At 43.2% G+C, this 21,435-nt stretch overlaps 2 protein-coding genes across 3 annotated transcripts in view; one reads left to right on the top strand and one right to left on the bottom strand.

Annotated features, from left to right (window-relative positions):
* Positions 1-380: 380 nt before the first annotated feature.
* Positions 381-21,435, bottom strand: part of urb2 (URB2 ribosome biogenesis homolog) — a 32,475-nt gene continuing 11,420 nt past the window's right edge. The window contains exons 1-12 of one of the 2 annotated variants that reach the window (XM_053866428.1): positions 13,086-13,239; positions 12,516-12,668; positions 12,259-12,435; positions 11,102-12,111; positions 10,884-11,022; positions 8,347-10,630; positions 7,575-7,735; positions 7,387-7,497; positions 6,141-6,383; positions 5,043-5,139; positions 3,782-3,909; positions 381-1,145 (exon numbers count right to left, since the gene is read on the bottom strand). In XM_053866428.1, coding sequence (XP_053722403.1) covers positions 948-1,145; positions 3,782-3,909; positions 5,043-5,139; positions 6,141-6,383; positions 7,387-7,497; positions 7,575-7,735; positions 8,347-10,630; positions 10,884-11,022; positions 11,102-12,111; positions 12,259-12,435; positions 12,516-12,641 — 4,674 coding nt within the window. In that variant the 5' untranslated portion in view covers positions 12,642-12,668; positions 13,086-13,239 and the 3' untranslated portion in view covers positions 381-947. Of the gene's footprint in view, positions 1,146-3,781; positions 3,910-5,042; positions 5,140-6,140; positions 6,384-7,386; positions 7,498-7,574; positions 7,736-8,346; positions 10,631-10,883; positions 11,023-11,101; positions 12,112-12,258; positions 12,436-12,515; positions 12,669-13,085; positions 13,240-21,435 lie in introns of those variants that run through there. The other variant, XM_053866429.1, reaches the window with a different exon arrangement.
* gas8 (growth arrest-specific 8) lies at positions 13,517-20,594 on the top strand. The gene is made up of 19 exons (XM_053866218.1): positions 13,517-13,584; positions 13,743-13,838; positions 14,177-14,374; positions 14,441-14,641; positions 14,740-14,794; positions 14,863-15,068; positions 15,155-15,310; positions 15,493-15,573; positions 15,661-15,786; positions 17,149-17,244; positions 17,319-17,516; positions 17,910-18,110; positions 18,687-18,741; positions 18,814-19,019; positions 19,135-19,290; positions 19,456-19,536; positions 19,948-20,154; positions 20,250-20,303; positions 20,444-20,594. Exons 1-19 carry the CDS (start codon positions 13,582-13,584, stop codon positions 20,519-20,521), a joined length of 2,454 nt encoding a protein of 817 aa, XP_053722193.1. The 5' UTR covers positions 13,517-13,581; the 3' UTR covers positions 20,522-20,594.

Genomic DNA, 21,435 nt, shown 5'->3' with positions numbered 1-21,435 from the left:
GCTCAGCTCTGGCTCCTAGTCATGCTAAACTATTGAATTAATACTACTAACGGTATGGAATGTGAGCTCAGATGGTGTGGGAGGTTTACGGTATTCTAGAAGCAACTTGGAGTGTGTCCTATGTCAGTGAAGTTGGCATGCTCTTCTTGTGCTTGCATGGGTGTCCTGCGAGCACTCTGGTTTCCTCCCACAGTCCTTAAACATACAGAGATTAATTGGTGATTCTAAACTGTCTGAAGGCGTTCTCGTCCTCCAATAGCTATAACTGTAAGAGCCATTTGTTTTGGATGGTTATGTTTAGAGTGAGAAGCTGGGGTACATAACATGTGTGTGTGTTAAGTGTGTATACAAAACCAGCAGCAGGCATTGAAAAGGCATCATTGAAGATTTATTTTAAAGAATACACTGTACATGATCATACAGTTTCCAAAATAATAGGTGAAAAGGTAAGTTTACATTGAAGAAACCACTTCTCGAAAAATCTAAATGCGATGCTCCCTACAAGTCAGCAGAAAAGTAAATTGTGGCTTTATCCGGTCGTGTATATCATATCAGCGATAACATTATGACCACCTGCCATGCATTTACCTTGCTACCAAATCAGCAGTTGTGGCGATGTACTGACCAGCAGTACAGCTGCAGTGCAGAGGAAGACAAACACTGAACCTGACCAGTCCAACAGAATCGTGCAGGACCTGATCCAGAGGTTAGGACATGTGCCGCATAGCATCAGAGACCAGTGTACAGAACAAATTCACCTTGATTGGTGGTGGAAAGCAGTAAATATACTCACCTGACAAGACTTTCTCCTTAGTCTAGCGATCAGTTTTTTTTAAACCTATATGGGCTTCAGTTATCAGCCACCCTTCATCTATTTAACTTCTTCCTTTCATCAGTTTCGGAGGCAAAACACATCTTTGGTCAGGTGATCAAAACAAAGTTGCAGTTCAAACTGTATACTTCTCTTCGCCTTGTCTCTGAGTTTTGTGATAATGTGTATAGCTGCTGTACAGCTCGTTGAACACCTCTCGCACTCCAGCCTGCAGCCCGGCCATCAGAAATTTAATATCCTGCTCCATACACAGGTCCAGAATGCAGTAGATTCCCTCAGTGAGATGGAGCTTAATGTCCGGTCGCAGCGTCACCTGCAGAGCGAGGAGCAGAAGCGTTATTGAAACAGGAGGGAATGAGGAAACTCAAGAAGCCGTGAGTGAGACAGATATTGGGGTCAAACAATGCTCATGCAAGGTCATTGACGGCTTGGTGAGAACATGCAGTGAGGCACGGACTGGAAGCATCTTTGAAAACAAAAAGTCACTATCTTATCTTGCAATAAAATGTGAAGATAAATTAGACAGCAAAATCAGTCAGCTCGTGGGGTCAGCAGTCCTAGTAAAAAAAAAGAAAGGAAAAAAGAAGATGAAGAAAGCTAAAGTCGTATACAAACTTAGGCAGCAGTTCTCAGCCAATGACTCGGCTGCAGTGTGGAGAGGGATTAAGATGGTCACAAACTTCAGGCCCCCCCACCGCAAAGAACTATGCTGTCTCTAAGTGACACAACTAAGACAAACAATGTCACTGAGACAGCAAAGATGAACACTGATGATCCACTCCCTCCCCTCCCCCTTCCTTCTCATGACATCATGGAGCAGACTGTGCTCACTCAGTTCGGGAAGCTGGACCTTCGGAAGGCTGCAGGTCCGGACAGAGTTTCCCCTGCCATCCTGAAGCATTGTGCTACTGAGTTGGCTCATGTGTTCACCGACATCTTCAATGCCTCCTTGGTGTCCAGTCATGTTCCGGCCTGTTTTAAATCCTCCACTATCATTCCTGTTCCCAAGAAAGCCAGGATCGCAGGACTAAATGACTACAGACCGGTGGCACTGACTGACTGTCTGTGGTCATGAAGTCCTTTGGGCACCTGGTTCTATCACCCAGCCACCTGAAGTTCATCACTGCTCCCCTCCTGGACTCAATGCAGTTTGCCTACAGAGCCAACAGATCTGTAGAGGATGGAGTAAACCAGGCCCTTCATTTCATTCTGGAGCATCTGGACTCGCCAGGAACCTATACCCGGATCCTGTTTGTGCACTTCAGCTCTGTTTTCAACACAATTCTTCCAACTCTGCTTGAAGACAAGCTTCGCCAGCTCAATGTGCCTGATCCCCTGAAGCTGATCAAGTTTGCGGATGACACCAGCATCATCAGGCTCATCTCAGATGGAGATGAGTTGGCTTATAGGAGGGAGGTGGAGCGGCTGGTGTCCTGGTGCAGCCACAACAACCTGGTGCTCAACGCCCAGAAGACAGTGGAGATGACCATAGACTTCAGGAGAGTAACAGTTTCTCTGTCCCCTCTCATGTTGGCTGGTTTACCCAATTCCTATTGTGGACTCCTTCTGCTTCCTAGGAACCACCATCACTGAGGACCTCAAATGGGAGCCAACCATCAGGTCTCTCATCAGGAAGGCCCAGCAGAGACTGTTCTTCCTAAGGCAGCCACGAAAACTACGACTGCCGACAAAGTTGCTGGTGGAGTTCTACACAGCCATCATCCAGTCCATCCTCAACCTCCTCTATCACCGTCTGGTACAGCAGCGCCACCTCCAGGGACAAGAGCAGACTGCAGCGCATTGTGTGTTCTGCTGAGAAGGTGATCAGTTGCAGCCTGCCACCTCTTCAGGACCTGTATGTCTCCAGGACCCAGAGACGTGCAGGTGGGATCAGAGCCGGCCCTTCTCACCCTGGTCATGGACTGTTTGTTCCTCTTCCCTCTGGCAGGAGGCTTACGGTCCATCCAGACCAGAACCTTCCGTCACAGGAACAGCTTCTTCCCCTCTGCCATCAGAGTATTGAATTTGTGATCAGCCTTTGTTGTTTGTGTTTTATTTATTAATTTATTTTTGTTTAATTTTATTGACAGCACTTTATTCCAAAGAACTTTCCTAGTTCTTGGGATCCCCGCTGACCATGGCAATGAAGTTGATTCTGATTCTTAAAAAGGTCCACACTTCCCTCACCCAGGAGGTGCAGCTGTGAGACAGGCAAAGTCTCTTCACTGCAGCGTCTGAACAAAACAACCTTGATTTACCTGAGTCAGCAGCTGATGGTGGAACCGTCACAAAAACTATGAGGCGCTACTTTTTGGAATGACCTCACAGCTAACCAGCGAACAGTGGTCTAGTGTAGCCACTCCATGTGAAGATGCCAGACTTATGTTTTCCATCCACAGAACTAGTTTCATATGCAAAATCATTACAGTGAAGCGTGTTATTAAGACGAGTCGCCACATGTGGCTCCTTCAGAAGAATCATTACTGACTCAGACTCTCCCTTCACTGTCGGCAGCTGAGCTTTGTGTGTTTAGTTCATCACAATGAAGGGGGATATTTAAGAAAAAGTCTCAAATCATCTGTCTGTCTGGGTCGGCGTGTTCCCAAATGTCAACATGTCATGCTTCTAGAACTGCTGAGTCAGGCTGACGCCACCTTAAGTACATTTTGGTAGCAGGGAGGAGACAAGCCAGACGTGACTAACTGCCGACAGGACATCCAGCAGAAAAATAATTCCAGCTGACGGATCTGAGATACAGCAGAGGCGATCACAGAGATCTGTGAGAAGCTGGCACCCACATCAGCGAATGATCTGCTGACTCACAAACGTCAATAAAGCTCAGTGCCAAAGTTAGCTTTGCATTAGATTCCTGTGGAGGTGTGCTCGTGTGTGTTTCACCAGTGTGTCACCATCCAACACTAATATTAGGCACATTTTAAATAACTGTACCTTCTGGAGCTCTGTCACGTACTGCGCCACCATGAAGACCGGCTGGCAGCTGAAGGTCTCGGGGATGGCAGCGATGTGGGAGTACATTCTTTCAATCAGTCTGGAGCACGGCAGGTACACGTCACTGTCTGCACCGACAGGCATAAGGAGACAGTTACAGTGAGGCTTTCAGTGTTGCATACAGACTTGTGTCATAGAACCTTGCATGACTTTCAGACTAAATAGTGCAACTTTGACGGTAATTTAAGCATAATAAATAAGAAACACAAAAGTGTATTTTCCCTTTTCAGATTTATCCCCTTTATCGTTTTAATAATCTTTCCATTAATCCTTAAGTGCCTCATTAAATGTTCCCATTAAATATGATTTTTTCCTGATAGATTTTATTTAGTTCCTCCGTCCACATCTGTTTCTTTAAATATGATTTATTTACACAGCTTCAAAATTTTATCTTAGAATGATATATTCAATTAGGGACTTGGTGCAATAATTTAATAAATGAAAATGAAACACTAATAAATAATAATAATCTACTAATTTACATGTGTATTATCAGCATATCAGCCAATAATTAAGCAGTATTGACTAGCATCTTGTAAAGCCTGACAATATTTTACCCTGAAATGGTCACTGAAAATTCACTGTAATTACTGATTATTAACAGTAAATAAGAGACAAATTAGTACATCGCCTACCTTCATTATTTTAAATAATATCTCTTGAAGAGATCACTTTAATTTCTAATTTACAATTCAAAATGAAATTAATGTATTTATAGTTTGCCGGAAACATTATATATTGATTTACAAACGTGCATTTAAAGCCTTTACTGATAAAAGATCAACTTCAAGATTTCATACATTTTTCTCCCTAATGTGTCACTTTCGTAACTCTTTTGCTCTTGATTTCAACCGTTTCTTGACAACCATGCAGAAAACTATTTTTTTGATTTATTAAGATATAGGGAAATATTTGTCGTGTCAGCACATGTTGGGACGGGCAGCTGGAAAAAATGTGAACGGCAACAGTCACAGTTGAAACAAAGGCTGCTCGTTCATCAGATGGAATGGTTAAATAATATAGTATCTTCGTTTAAACAATTCAGGAGTCCAACACTGCAGCTGTTGTCTCGCCATCTAAAGTCTCCGATTTTAATGAAGGTTTAATAAAACCAAAACAATTTATTTATATTTATTTATATTTATTTATTTATATTATATATTTATATTTATTTTTAAAAGATTTATGAGTACTACATCACCTGAGTCGGAGTCTCCTCGCTGCCGTCCCTCCTGCATGATGGAGGCCACCAGACGGTAAAACACGTTCAGGAACGATGCAGCTGCTTTCGAGATCACCTGTGAGCACACAACAACAGCCTGAGTTCTTCAAACCACTAACTGCTGTTGACGTAGCTACAGATAATGTCAAACCTAAACACAGACAATTCACCACTCTCACAGAGGCACTCTCTGACACCCTTCTCATTAGTGGGAATATTTTTGGCTACCCGGGTCAGTAAAGACTCACTAATCAACAGAAACCAGGAGGTTGCAGCAACCTGGGGAGAATTCCAGCTGACCATTCTCACCCTGGACACCACCTGTTTCAGCTGCCCTCCCCCGGGACACGATCCGTCTTCCTCCCCCAGCTGACCACCTCATCACTCTCCCCCCTCAGTGGAGTAAACTTCCCATATATACAGTCATCCAAGAGAAGCTGGTCTTTTTTACCTGTGGCCTTCAATGTTGAATCATAGGGCCATCTGTTGTCACAGATGAGGTTCTTTTTTGCAAGAAATTCATCAGACAAAAACCTGACAGTGCTGTATTGTGCTACCTGTTTCATCTTGCACGGTGAACTATCATAAAGCCACAGTGGCTTATGATGCTGGAAGACTAAATTTGGTGTCTGGCTGCCAAGCCCTGCTCAGCATTTCTACCACTCCATTATTTTCGTCGGCACCTTTTCTTGGCATTGTCTCTCTGTGCCTCCCACAACCCCCTCCTCCTCCTGCTCTGCCAGCCTTCACCACCGCAGCGGTTCCTGACAAACATCTGAGATCATTTAGCTGCTTTATTTAGTGTAGACTCCCTGCGTCAGTCCAGATCCCAGATACAGAGACACGAGAAAAGCTGAAGTGCTCATGTTAAGAAAACACTTAAGAGAAGCTGCACTCTATTTAAACACACAGAAGAAAAAGTTGAAACCAAAGAGCAGGCTCAGGCAATTTTTGCAGCTGCAGCAAAACTCTGGAGCTGCAATATGTTTTGGTTTACACCGACATTCCTGTGGGTCATGATGGGAGCTCAAGAAGTTTTTTTTTTCCCCCACAGTATTTCATTTGGTCTAGTTGTACCTTGGGGTGACACTGGATGATGGCGAAAAGCGCCTCGTGGATGGCCCAGAACGCTGACTGGTAGGTGAGAGGAGGCAAGCGGTCCAGAGGCACCGAGTGAAGCGCTCCTAGGACCAGGATCACGTGATGGGAGTTGGTGAGGAGGCCCTCTCCTTGGCGCAGGAGGGATGTCATTGCGGTGACCACAGGAATGGTAAAGGGGAGGGTCAGAGAGAGCTCCTGACTGGAAGACGTCACCAAGTACTACAGAAAAAAGACATAAGGATTAACATACCACCTGGTTTCATTGATCAACATTCCAAATTTTAACAGCTCTGTGACATCCTCTTGTCATCTGGCCTTCATTATGTCTGAGAGGCAGCACTTCTGGGGGAATACCATGTGTTCAAGACATAATCTCTCCAGCGTGTCCCGGTGGGCTGGAACATCTCACTCAGGATGCGATGGTTTCCACCCTCTCCGCAGGGGAGAATCCCAACACAAAGACTCTTGGTCAGAGGGACACAAGCCAACCCACAGCACCTACTGATCAGAACTTCAAAGCCTCATGCAAAAACACAACCGCTAAATGGATAAATTAAAATCACTATCCTCCACTCAATTCAAGCTTCAAGATGTGATTCTGAGCGGGAAAAAATCTTTCATTTCCATATCTTGAAGCTACCTAAGGAGAATCTGCACTTGAAAGTCCAAAACACTACATTCTGCAGAGGTTCAGAGCAAAAAGTCAAGAGTAAAAAGCAAAGAGTTAAAACGTTCCCTGATCACAGCCATCATGAACGAGGACAGATTTTACAGACTCCAGCTGACTATTCAGATTTAGAACCAAGGAAGAGCAAGTGCTGTTTACACACGGGTGGAGTCAGCTGGAGAAGCAGTGTCAAATGAGGCCTATTCAGTGGAAGGCTGTCTGAATGATTTGAGCATGAACTGGCACTTCAGTTCGCTCCGTTGCCTCTACTCTTGATTCCAGCAATATTCAGGAACTTGAAAGATTGCTAAATGCTGATCTGAGAAAAATAAACGCTATCGATATCCTGTTTCATTTCCTTCATGGGCCACGTCAGAGCAAACCAGACGCTAGCAACCAACACTGACAGGACAGAGCTCACCATTCAAGATTGTCAAAACTCACATTCACATCAGATTTTCCAGAAATATATAACAATTCACTTCGCTTTTGAACAATTTCGTTTGTCTGACTTTGTTAAGCAAGTTTATAATATGATGCCAGCTTTCGTCTCACCACAGTTGCAGATAAAATCTGTGGTGCAACGTGCCACAGCGCTCTGGAGCAGTCGTCAGGAAGCACACAACAGGACAGCCCCTTAATGATGATTATTGCAGACAGAACCTCCTGCAGAAGACACCAGGAAATATTCTTTCAAAGGTTAAAGGCCAAAAAATATTCCTCTGACTGTGTATGATTCTCACTCTGTAGTTTCCGGACAGCAGTTTTCCAGGGTCCAGTCCTCCTTGTATCATCTGCAGCAGCAGCATGAACCGACTGGTACTGCTCTTCCCCACTAGGTGGCGCAGCAGCTCCTGCACAGCAGGCTCCAGCTGGCCCAAGTCACATGAGGACAGTCCGGGAGCTGGAACGGAAACATCAGGACACGTTCAGCGGGATGATGAATTATTGAGAGAAAGAACTGCAACACGTCTGGTCAAATAATCCGGCGAGGGTGTGGAGGAAGACTCAGTTCTGTCCACTGAAGAAGAAGAATGGATCAGCATTGAAAAGAGCTAATGAAATCAAATAAAAAATAATGGTGTTGCAGAATAAAAGACTGAACATGCTATTTCTTGTGCTTATCTGAGTTCAGATCACAGAGTCACAAGTCTCAGCAAAGAGGCCCAGACTTCCTTCTACCCAGAATCCTCCATCTACTCGCAGCATCTCAAGACATCACTGATTTTGCTGCAGTCCAGTGTTTCCAAGGTTTTCCCCAGAGTACTTGACTAAAACACCCCAGGAGGTGACCCGGAGAAATCCTAACTTAAAGCCAACTTCCTCCAATGCAGAGGAGCTGCTGCTTTACTCTACAATCTGCAGGAGCGACTCTACACCCCCTTCTCTTCCTACACTGTAACATGGACGAATGAATGTCTACATCAGAGCTTTCTTTAATTTGGACAAATTAAAAGTAAAAGAGTTTCAGGCACACAGGACTGGGGATGGTGGTCAAACGTAAATCTTCCGTACCTGACAGGAGTCTGTTCACATTTTGCAGGATCTGAAGAAACAACTCATCCAGCTCCTTTGCTCCTGGCTCCTCTCCTTCCTCCTGCGCCTTCCCTTTCCTTCTGACAGTTTTCTCCATTGCTGCGTAGAACAGCGACAGGAAACGAAGACAGGACGAATAGAATTCAATGGGCTGAGAGTCAGAGTTGATTTCATCAAGGATCCTTTGGTAAAAATTTTGATAGAGGGCACTGTGGCTGAGCTCCAGCTGCTCTTCACTTCTCTCCTCCTCTACTGACATTGAGGAGACTTCACAGTGAAGCATGACGTTCACAACCTCGACCAGGAAGGTAGGACTTGGCAGGCTCTCTCCCTGATTGATGGATGTAAGGAGGGAGTCCAGCGCTGGCCCCATCACAGATGTGGTTCTTTTGAGCGTTTGGGTCAGAGTTTGATCCACAACTTTGTTTCTTCCCAGGTTGGAGGCCATAGACTGGGAGAAGGAAGTGAGTGAAGCCAGGAGAATATGAAGATCAGGCTGTCTGCTGCAGTCCTTACTGGCCAGAAACGAAGCAAACTGGTCCAGATTGAGGCGAACGCTGCTACTGCGAGCGATGATGAACTGAGTCAGAGATAAAATGAAGGCCTGTAAGGCAGTGATAGTCTCTAACCGACCTGAGACGGCATTGGGATCAGCTCGTCTGTGGCAAAAGAGAGACGACACCACAGTCTCCAGCAGTGACCCGCCGTGGACCAGCTTTAAAACGCACTGGAAGTTTCTAGCTTCCAGGAGTAGGTGGAGTACCTTCAGCAGTTTCACAACAAATGCAGGGTCATCTGCTGAGGTGCATGTGAGGATGAAGAGGAGAAGCAGAAACACGGAGGAGAGATCCTGTGGGCTGATTCCATCTGGGTTCAATTCGTTGAATATTTGCAGCAGTTTCGTTAACTCCTCTATCTGGGCTTCAGTCAACGCGACAAATACTTCACTGTTCCGAGACTTTAAAATATCCTCAGCTAGAGTCTCACTGTGAACCAGGGAGGACAGAAGCTGACCTCTCTCCATCTCACCGTCAACAGACCTCAGCGCCTCTTTGAATTTTTTCAGTGAGCAGAAAACTTGAGACGTTTCCACAGACGTCAGGACTCTGCAGATCCTCTGAGCAAGGGAGGCCAAAGATGTGGAGAACAACTGAGGTAACTCAGCAAAAATGGAGCTCTGAAGAAGCTGAGTTGATATAATGGGGATAGTTAAACTACCAGGAAGTGGGTCTTTGCCTTCTGCAGGGCTGCTGAGCAACGACTCAATGAGTATGTTTGCTATGCTGCTGAGATCATTTCCACTAAGATGGGGAGCGATCAGAGGAAGGTTAGACGTGACCACATACCAGTGAGCAACTTGGTAGGATCCAGCCGTCACACTGGTTATCTGTCCATCCCATACTTGTTCTCCATGGAGACCATCCTCCAGTTCGTCTTTGGCTAGAATGAACTGGGCAGCTTTTGTTAATGATGCGGTGCTCTTATCAGCCACTAGAGGGCCGTCCAACATAGCTTTCTTCACCTGCTGCAGCGTGAGAAGTTTAAGATGGAGAGAGATGACTGCGCTGCACGAGGATGGGATCAGAGCCGGAAGCAAAGACACATCGTCATCGTTGGAATGTTCTTCAGTAACACACTGAGATGCTGAGGAGTACTTGGTGCAGTGGAAACCAAAGAGTGTGTCCACCTCCATCAAAGTGTACTTGAGAAGCAGAGCAGCCTCCTGGATTTTCTCCTCCCACATCTTTCCAATTATGGAGTTTCTATTCTTTTTCCCTTTGGTTTTCACACTTTTCTTTTGACATGACGATGGAGTCAGGAGGTTCTGGATGGTCTGCTGCATCTCTGTCATCAGGCGTTCGCAGCGTCTCACCAGAGGAAGAGGTGAAGCGTTGTCCAAAGTCTTCAGGCTGAATAAGACAACATGAAGCAGTTGGCTCAGCGAGTAGATCTTTCTGGATGCAGCCTCTTTTTCTCCTCCACCACCATCAACGTCCATCGTCTCTGTTGCTCCACATCCCTCAGCCAGTTCAGGAAGAAGAGAGGTCTTGATACTCTCCAGCACTAAAGAGCACATCTCCAGACCCAGGGAGGCGGGCGTGTCCTGAACACAGGACCGTAGACAGGAGGAGACCTCATCAGACAGCAGAGAGGGTTGCTTCTGATCTAGAGTGGACTGACAGATGACTGACAGAAGCTCGGAGAACAAGCGAGGCAGCTGACGGAGTTTGCTGTAGATCTGGATCAGACTGCACAACAGGAGCTGTTGAGAGACAAACATCACAACTTAATAAATGAGCAGCAATTTTAGTAAATTCGTTTTGAAAGAAAGGGCAAAACACAATGACTGATCGCAAACGGTAATTTAGATGTTTACACCGACAATAATAGCTTGATGGCTTGGTCATCCTTTCATTGTCATATAATCTATAATCATAGCAGAGTGGCTCCATTTCTAGAAGTTTGACCAGATAACGTGCAAGTGAGTAAATGCAAATAGAGTTCTGATAGAACACCTGTTGGGCCCGGTGAGATCTTGCTTCATTACATTCAGCATCGACCCAGGCAAGAGACAGTAGCTGGTCCAGGTCTGGTTCGAGAATCAGGTGGTTCAGATTCAGCAGCACTTTCAGACATCGGTACCAAGCTGGAATACTGTGGGGACAAAATCATCACTCAGATCATTCAGTCATTCAAAAAGGAAATGGATTTCATGGCGAACAAGTGTTGCTACCTTGGCTGGGCCTGGTTCAAGAGAGCTTGAGCGAATGACTTGTAAAACTTGAGCTGGACCTCGTTGTGTCTGATCCGATCAGCAGCGATGTTGTAAATATTTTCCGACAGCGCCATAGTGAGCAGGGACTCTACAGCCAGCAGGGCCAGACTCCAGCTTTCAGGGGACTTTTGCTGCACAACTTTGGCTGGAGGAGCTGTGTTAACAGTGACATCTAGGGCCACGAACAGTCTCGACAGGAAGTAGAAACACAGCATGCCCTGCTCCTCGTCAACTTCTTTCCTGCCTTTCCGGAAGTTTTCCAGGAAGAATTTGAACAACAGTGGCACTGTGCTCGACTTCACTGTGTAATGAAGTGATGGTTCAAAACCACCTGTAGTGGTGAGTTTTGACATGATAGTGGTGACGGGCTTCAGGGGGCCTTTAGCTCCACCAGGACCACGTTTCCCAGAGTCCTGCACAGGCGGGCAGAGCTCCTCTTTGTAGTAGGTCAGATGTTCAGGGGGAAAGAGGGCTGACTGGATGATGAGATCTATTTTGACTCTGACGTCTCTGGAGAGATGTTGACATGCCCTCAGGTGGGGGTGCGACACTGGAAGTTCTCCTGAAGTCATTAAATGTCTGAGAAAAATTAACAGCTGGAACAGCTGGTTAGTCACTGAAGTGAAAACTCTGTTTTGATTGGCTTGCTGTCTCTGCACAGACAAATATGAGGACAAGACTTGAAGCAGCAACTCAAACAGGTGAGCTGAAGAGGCAATTGTGTCTGATTTGGAAATAGTTCTTGTAACATCCAACTGACAACCTCCAGTTAACTTGGGATTTTGCAGCTCAGAGCAGGCAAGGTTGCACACCTTGACCAGCAGGCTGACCATGAGTTCATACTTGGTGGTGAAGACTGAAGAGAGAGAAGGGGACGAGAGGACTCTCTGACATACACTCAGTATTGTTGATGTACACTCAGGAAGCTGAGCTGAGTCCGAACACACCTGAAGTCTGTCAAGCAGGAGCTGAAGAAAAGCAGAGGAGAGGGTCAATAAAATACCTCTGGTGATTAAATAAATAAGGGGGAGGGGAAAATGTTAGCCAAAGACATCCATGTGACTATTCATGGCAGCAGCATAACCAATGTAATCAATAGAGATTGTACGACTGACCTGCACCAGGTTGAGCCTCAAACTGATGGTCTTTCCCTGTTTGAGTGCACTGTGAAGCTTCTTGCTGTGTAGAAGATCGTCCAGGTAGCACCACAATCCTTCTAACACATCTGAGGAGAACTTCACCTTTTGGTTGTACCACCCTGTCAGAGCATGTGCACACCAGTCTAACAGAACCTGAATAAAAGAAAGTGTTCATTTAAAATTAATTCAAAAATCAAAGATCATGTTTAAAATGAAAATAGATCTGTTCTCACCTGTTCCTTATTGGGCAACAGACACTGGGAAGAGATCCAAGCGAATCGTGCCAGTTTCAGCTTGTCCTCCCATGATGTGTGAGGACTCTTGAGTTTCAGATGGATGCCTGAGTATATAGCAGCCATGGCTGCAGGAGTCACTGCTCAGCAAGGCTGGAAAGAAAGAAAGCCATTTAGATGAGCAGATATACAGAACATGACAAGAACCCAGATGATTCTATCTTGATACTGGTGCTCATCCATAGAGAAAACGTAAATAACACAGACACTTATACACTAGAATATATGGCGTATAGGTCGTGTAATGTTTTTGTGTGTACAGATGCCCCTATGTTTAAACTTCACAACAAAAACAACAACATACAGTCACCTAGTCAAAGCAACCGGAACATCAATATACGCCAATGAATCAACCGTGCTAATCGGATAGCATCTATTGACTAACGCTCAAAAAAGCGGAGGAGATAAAGCCGACAAGTCAACAGCGTGCAACGGAATTATGTTTCCAAGTCGACATTTGCGTTTCTTTAAGTTCAGTTCGCACGATCAGGCTATATGCGGAGAACTTACTACTTCTCTCTCCACACGTGTCTCTCCTGTTGTCAGAGAAGCATGAACTTTCAACTTCCCCCAGACAGAAGCAATCGAGAGTCGACTCAGAAACTGGTTCTGACGTCACCATTTGAACAAAAAACGAGTAGCTCGAACTACAACAAAGACCACGGCACAAAAATATTGCATTCACAGAGTTAATTTTATACCACGTAGGCTACTCGCTGTCTGTCATACATTTTTTCCCAATGGGAAGTTTCACACATTATACAATTTCGCACACCTCTTGATATTTCTGCTATTTTATATGGTACAGTAATCAATGCCTTTTAAAAAACAAAATAACGTGAATGCATTTGGACACGAATGAGTAAGTAACGTCTCACTACCGCTCTCTACCGGTTCACCGGTCACCATGGCAACATGTCAACTTAAACCTTGAGGGCATCAAAACAATTACAGGGTTTCACCCTCGAGACCATATCGTATATTGATTTTGTTCTGGAATCATACAATGGTGGGTAAAAGACGATTACTTTCTCATTTAAAGGAGTACTAGAAAACGAGTACTAACTCACTATTCAAGCGTTTGTGACTTTGTTCTGGTGTTTTGTGATATCTTTCAAAAAATGAATGTTGTTGAGTTGAAAATTAATATACTTGTGTTTGATTTAGGCACCGAAAAAGAGAGGCTCGAGTAAGAAATCAGCTAAAGTAAAAACTCCCACACTGATCAATGGACTTACTAAGGAGGAACTGACCAAAGAACAGGTCAGTCACAACGAGTGAGTGGGCTCGTGATTCTGTGCTACTTTCGAGCTGCTGGAAGCATCTGTCAGTCTGATTAGAAGGGAAAGCAGTGGTGGCTGCAGGTGTCTTATCCTCAGGTGTTTGAATTGTAGATTTGTCTGCAAATGATGAGCAGATCTGTGAAGAAGCAACCTTATTTCGCTCATCCATATCTGTTCCTTTATTCACAACCTTATTGTGAGTTCCTTATTTCTAAACATACCCCATATTACTGAACATATTGGTTAAGGAATAGTGAGAAACTTGTCTGGGACCTTTGTTTTCACAAGAAATGAGCAGATGAAAATGCATGACTTCAGATGGTGGAGCACATCATGCTCCTTCGGGACGAGCTCGACCGAGAGAGGGAGGAGAGAAACTACTTTCAGCTGGAGAGAGATCAGGTCCAAAACATTTGGGAGGTCACCAGACGAAAGTTGGAAAACCACAAGGCTGAATTGAAAAATCTGGAAAAAGAAATAGAAGACAATGAGCAGCGCCATCAGGTGGAAATCAAGGTGGGATGGAAAACAAGACATGTGTCTTGTTTATGACACATATAATGAGCTTGTGTTGTGTCCCAGGTGTATAAGCAGAAGGTGAAACACCTGCACTGTGAACATCAGAACACCATGTCTGAGCTGAAAGCTGACGCTCAAAGGTCCCTGGAGGAGAAGCAGAGCCAGCAGCAGAAACTGGAGATGGAGCTTCTGGAAAAAATGTCTGCCATCAAAATAAACAAGCCGGAGCTCGACATCGAAAATCTTGTGAATCAGTTAATAAAGGCAAGAGTTGTAAATCACTACATCAACACACTATTTGCATGTACAAACTGTAATCTTGGTCTCCCAAGTTCATAAGCAAATGTTTGTCACTTCAACAGAAACACAATGAAGACATGAATGAAACCAGAAAGAAGAGTGAGAAACAACTGGAAGGTAAATGAATAAAACAGGTGTTTCATTGGAATTTAACACTCAGATTAATAATGTGACATTCGGAACAGAAACTTCGCTAAGTTACAAGAGCAAACTGGAAGACCTTCGACAGGAGCTCAGCATCAAGAGGATGACTCAAACCAGTGAAAGGCAGGATCACTGGAACAGTCTGACGGACGCCGTCGTCGCTGAGCACATGACAATATTTGACACGGCAGTGGCTCAACTCAACGACACAGTGCAAAGCAGTCTGGATGAGAAGGACTCACTGAAGGCAAAACAATAATCTTCTATGTTAAACTTTTAGTTGCAGGACAGACAGGCAGTTATTTCTTAATTTTTCGCCTTGTCTTCGTCCAGAAACAACTGGAATCGGAGAACTCGAAGGTGAAGGAGATGACCAGAGAGCTGCGAGTCGTTCTACAGGACACTGATCGAGTCAGTCAATCACTTGCAACAGCAGCAAAGGAAACTACCAGAGTGGAGCGGAAGATCAAATACCCCATCAAGGCAAAGGTGCGCCTCCTTGTAGTGACAGAGAAATGTGGAAATATTATAACATTTCATTGCGTTTTCAACCACCGGTGCTTATGACTGGACTTACAACTGTACCAACAACACACACACAAATGATACACACTAATGCTGATAATGATTAAGTAATTATAGCTGTATATTCCATTTTCTTTTTCTTTCAGAATCCCAATGAGAAGTTGAGAGAACGGCAGCTGGCAGAAGACAAACGTGATCTGGAAGAGCTGCAGCAGAAGTTTGACAAGGTGGGAGAATACAAGTTTCACAGTTGATCTGAAACCTGGACTGTTTTCAGTTTTCAGGCTGGATTCATTAATAACTTTTCTGAACAGGTTCAACAGGAAAGAGACCAACTGTATCAGACTTTCAGCGAGCATGTTGAGAAGGTGCAGCAGAGAGCAGACATGAAGAGCCTTGAGTTGGAGAAGCAAGTGAGATCGGTGATGGACAGACTGGAGGTCACACCAGGACACCTCTGCCTGGTGTAGTGAGAATGGCGTGAAAAACAATCGTCCAGGCTCAACCTCCACTGAAACCAGTGTAACACACCATGACATTGAAAGCTCTCCATTTCAAAATGTTTGGTCAAAACGCAATGACACAGAAAGCCACAGTCCACCTTTGACAGTGACGTTATACAAGAGCCACGAACTGTCAGGTAGATGATGTGTGAGGTCATTGATTCCTCTTTGTTTCTTCATATCTGCGTCTTTGTTTTTATTTTAATATTTTGTCTGATGACTTTCAAATGCATTATTTTGTGAATGTGCTACAAAGGTCAGGTGTATCTTTACATCATCACAGTGTATTAATACGTTCACAATTAGTCTGTGTGTGTGACTCACAGCGGTGTCTGCAGGTCTATTTCATTTTTAGCATCAGCGGAACAATAAACAATCTGCAAAATGGTGAGGATTTTAGATAAATCATGTTTTGTCCAAAATCCACAGTCAGCAATAATTGGACAGTAATGAAAATGTTCAGTAGTACTGAATTATTTCTCTGTCTACATGTTTAGTTTAACATGTTATTCATAGATTTTAACAAATATTTTTTGAAATTGAATAAATTTTAATAATAATATGCATTTTTAATAGATAGTGATGAGACTTTTAATCACATAAACTTGACACTTAGACGTTTCCCTTGTCCATAAGAAAATATTATTGTGGTTTTGTGGAGGGGATAAAGGAGGATATGAAGAGGATAAGCGCAACCAGAGAGGATGCATTTATTTATCAGTATTTTGAGTCAATATATCCATCAATTATATTGATTTTCATGAGAATCATACACATAGTTGTTGGTTCCTATGAAGTACCCAAACTGTGTTTGGCCAGAATGTAACTCAGCCCAAAGGTCATAAGTCAACATGGTCAACTAAGGATATTCTCTCCTTATATTTTATCTCACACCCCCAAGGAGGACAAAAGGCTCCTCAAGCTCTTTTATGCCTTCAGCTGTCAGGCTATTAAACAGTAAAATTGAAATATGAGCGACGGTAAACTGTGCTAATGGTCAGAGGTGAGCAATATGGAGCGTCACTGTTTACTTTCTCTTTCAACAAGGCCGTGTGACTGTAAACTGAATTGCTCTGTGGGATTCATAAAGTGGTCTGAGGCAATATAATAAACTACCCCTATGTACATAGACAACATTAATCAATGTAACATGTTTTGGTTCATGTTTTTTATCACTATGTCACTATGTACAATTTGTATTTTATTCACTGATTTTTTTCTGCCCATTGTAACACAAAGAAAACTGCTATTTCTTAAATAGAATAATTTCAATTCCTGTATATAACAATTCCTCTCTAGCCTAAAAAGAAAGGCTCAAACAAAAAGCTTCCAAAGGTGAAGACTCCGACCCTGCGAGATGCTCTCACAGAAGAGGAGCTGGCCAGAGAGCGAGAGGTCAGCCATTGCTGAATAGATTTGGGTGTGAGTCATATAAGTTCTGCGTAATAGAATCGTCCTTGTCCTTCCAGATGATGGCGCCTATTTTGAAGCTCCGGGAGGAGCTGGACAAAGAGAAGGAACAGAAAAACTACTGTCAGCTGGAGAGGGATCATGTTCAGACCTTTTGGGAGGTATCACAAAGAGAGCTCAACAATTACAAGGCCGAGTTGAAAAACCTGGAGAAAGAAATCGAAGAAAAGGAGCAGCACCACTGCTACGAGATCAAGGTGAGATAAATACTTGATTAAATAGTAGCAGTGGAGGCAGCAGTGGTGTTCATGGCACCACCGTCAACATCATGAGGAAGATGAGAAATGAGGAAGTATCTCCAGTGGATCATTTAAAGATCTGTTAAAGTAATACACTCTGTCCTATGCCAGTTTACGTCTAAATAACTAATTTGATGCCTGAATTTACTTTTGTCATACTGGAGCTTTTTGTCATTTCAAGTATACCTTCATCTCTAACAGTTTTCCAGCCACCGCCTATAAAAACAGTCATATTAAAGTGGAATATTTCATTTCATATCTAAATGCTACTAGAAACAAGAATGTTATAAACAGTCTCATGTGGAGATGCTCAAGCATTCTGTGCCTATGCTGACCTCTGTGACCCCACAGGCACACAAGGAGAGGGTGAAACACCTCCTGTGTGAACAACAGGACAACATCGCCAAGCTGGACACTGACGCGCGACGGTCCATGGAGGAGATGCAGAAGCAGCAGGAAGAGTTGGAGAACGAACTCCAAGAGAAGATGGCAGATATCCAGATGAACATGCCGCAACATGACATTGAAAACATTGTCAATGAGCTGGAAATGGTGAGCTGATGGCACAACCTACAACTTAAACTCAAAAGACAATGTTGGGCTGCTGCTGCTGCTGCGATGTATTCCGTTTTATGTGAACATGACAGCTTTCTTCTCTACCTTTTAAGTTTTAAGCCCCTGTGATCCTTTCATTTCTCTCGTTCATGATGAAGCAACATGCATTTCAAAAATGTTTCAACAGTTTCACCCGAGTTTTGGTTCAGAACAGCAGCTAGACACTGGAATACTAAATCGACCTCTAGCTTTAATGAAGCGTAAACACAAATTCCTTCAGTCTTATTAAATCCAACTTGGAATAATGACAGTGAAAATATGCAAACAATAAAAAGTGTGTACAAACAGCTGAAGAGTTCAGGGCCAAGGCGTGTTATAACATGGAATAATTATAGTCAATTTAGCCTCCAAGAAAAACAAGATTTAAACGGCAGACTGATGTTGATTTGAGAACACCACTTGGCTGTGATTACCTGTTGAACACATTGGTGCTTAGAATGTGGCTCTTTACGAGAATGACTTTGATCAACAAAACAGAAGTGATTCTGTTTGAACCCACTTCGTCTTTGACAGAAACACGATGAAGAAATGACAGACACCAGAAACAGGTGGGAGAGGCAGCTAACAGGTAAATGATGACTGCATGTGCCGGGAGGTGCCGAGGTCCGGCCCTCATCAACGCAATCCTTGCTTTGAGTAGAAATTATGACCAAGTATGAAAACAAGTTGGAGGAGCTTCAGCAAGAGCTGCACATGAAGAGCATGACTGAGATCAGTGAGCGGGAGGATCACTGGAACAGCCTCATCAACGCCATCATCACTGACCACAGGAAGATGTTTGATGATGTCGTCACACAACTCAATAACTCTGTGCAACATAACCTGGAGCTGAAGGAGTCACCGATGGTGAGTTTTGATCATCTCCAAACTTTCACCAAAACTCCCTTTTTTGTTTCAGATTTGTCAATATTTTTGTACCTATGGTTTGATTTACTTACAGTGGTCTCTGTCTTAATCACAGAAACAAATTAAGTCAGAAAACTGGAGGGTGAAGCAGATGAGCAAGGAGCTGCGATCCATCCTACAGGATAACAAAAATCTCAACGAGTCGCTCTCCAAAATAAAGGATGAAACAGAAAAGATTGAGAGGAAACTTAAATTTCCAATGAAGGCAAAGGTTTGTGGATTTTGAGCAGGCTGTTAATCTACTAAATATAAATACTACACTACAGCATTCAGCTTTTAACATCAGGGATGGTGCAGGAAATGTAGTAACTGTAACTGTTATTGTCTGCATTGTTAGTAGTGGATTTAAAAGTATACGCCACAATATTCATGACAGAATCCCAACGAGAAGATCAAGGAAAGACGACTAGTGGAGGAAAGGCGAGACCTCGAGATCCTGCAGGTGAAGTTCAAAAAGGTGAGGCAAATTTGTTCAGCAGAGGCTCAGGTCTTCTTTCCTAATCGTCCTTCAATTTTAGCAGTCTATGAATTGAAATTCATTTTGGCAAGGCCTATAAAATCATGGCCTCAAAAATTTAATAATATAATCAGCAAAACACCTATTTTGACATTCTATAAGTTGAACAATGAAACACTGTGTTCAACCACGCACATGCTAAACTGAAATCAAAACATTTGTAGACTTGCTAATCCAGTATTAATCTAAAACTGTACTTTATAAGAAGACGTCATCAAGACCTCATTTTGACTGAATTCAGTATTTCAGTCAAAATTGACCAAATTAATAGATATTTGCGTCACGTAACTCACCGTACATATGTATTTTTGTAATGCAATCTTAACCAACAAATGTATTTCTGCTACGAAGCTGACTCTGGAGAAGGACCAACTGTACGAGGTTTTCACCGACAATATTGAGAAGGTGCAGAAGAAAACGGACTTGAAGAGCCTTCAGTTGGAAGAGGAACTGAGGACCCTGACAGAGAAGTTAGACATCACACAGACGCAGCTGCTGACTGTACTGTCCGCCTCACACAGGGACCCTGTCTTTGTCGACATTATTCAGAAAATTGAGGTAAAATCATTTCCTTATGTTTATGCGTGTGTGTGTGTGTGCGTCTGTGTGTGTGTAGTATATCATCGCTGACGTTTGTTATTTCTTTACTTTAGAGCTTCGATAAAACAGTAATGGAATTAGGAGGGCAAAGAAATAAAATATCAAAGGTCAGTAACTGGTCAATAGTTGTTAGTCCTTAACGCTTATTTCTAAGTGTTTTCTTTCTTTGTAAATAATCCTCTTGGTGTCTCTCTCTATCTTTTCCTTTTGTACCTGACACTCACTCAATGCACTTGACTTATTCCAGGCACAGCAGGAGTTACGCCTTTTCTCTGAGAAAACAGCCAATGCACCTGAAGAGCTTGTCAGTGCAGAGCCCTCTTGATGCTGCTATTGTGAAGAAAATGACTTCATGCCTGACACAGGTTGCACTTATTCAGGATGTGATGACTAGAAAATTATGGACAACAATTGTACTTTTGTCTTATGCGGCATGCAATAACTTTGTTGTTGTATATAGTTGTTTTTAAATAAATGTTCAGTTCTCACTCATTTTCATTACAGTAGTATGAGAAGAGAATTCACCCGCAAATGAAGAAAGAACCCAATATCCATGCAATATTTTCCAAGAATGGACTTCATTATGCATTGATTCGGTGCGATAATATCACTTGTCAATATTAGATGAGGCTCATCAAATATCTACAAGAGTGTCATCTTAAACACATTGTCTTGTTTGACATTTTAATGTCAGCAGACCAGATTAGCGGGTCCTGAGGATTTTAGACTCATTAACTGGCTGTAAAACCTGTTATGGTCTTTTTTTATGCCTTTTAAACTAATTAAGCCCAGATAACGTCCAGGCGAAGTGTAGCTATATGGTAGAAGTAGAAGTAGCAGGAGTTTTATCATCTTACAATCCAGAAACGTGAAAAATATAAGCGCTAACTGCCACTACTTGTGTTAAATTTCAATATCTTTAGCTAGGAACTACTTGGTCTGGATGATAATCAGGAGTCTGCACATAATGACTTCAAACACTCAAGATAAAGTAAATAAAATCATGTTTTCTTCAAAATATTAAATCAAATATCAGTTACATACATGATGAAAATCATGTGTGGGAAAAGCAAAATGATTATTTCACAAGAGGCCATTGAATCTAATCTACAAAGGGATATATCAACCGAAGAACCTGAGGAAACCCATCAAAGTCCATATTATGAGCTATCCATTATGTCTATAAAGAAGGGACAGAAATTATGTAACTGTTTTGAAATACATGAACAAGAGACCAGT

This window comes from Synchiropus splendidus, chromosome 5, assembly GCF_027744825.2.
Source record: "Synchiropus splendidus isolate RoL2022-P1 chromosome 5, RoL_Sspl_1.0, whole genome shotgun sequence".
NCBI classification, from domain to species: domain Eukaryota; kingdom Metazoa; phylum Chordata; class Actinopteri; order Syngnathiformes; family Callionymidae; genus Synchiropus; species Synchiropus splendidus.
Note: the sequence above shows the minus strand (reverse complement) of the source record. Positions and strands in the feature narration are given on the sequence as shown.

Bases quoted from the DNA above. Each gene is read 5' to 3' on its own strand.
- gas8 (XM_053866218.1), top strand. The intron at 14,375-14,440 runs GTGGGATGGAAA...GTTGTGTCCCAG, and splicing joins GCCATCAGGTGGAAATCAAG to GTGTATAAGCAGAAGGTGAA. The intron at 18,742-18,813 runs GTAAATGATGAC...TGCTTTGAGTAG, and splicing joins GTGGGAGAGGCAGCTAACAG to AAATTATGACCAAGTATGAA.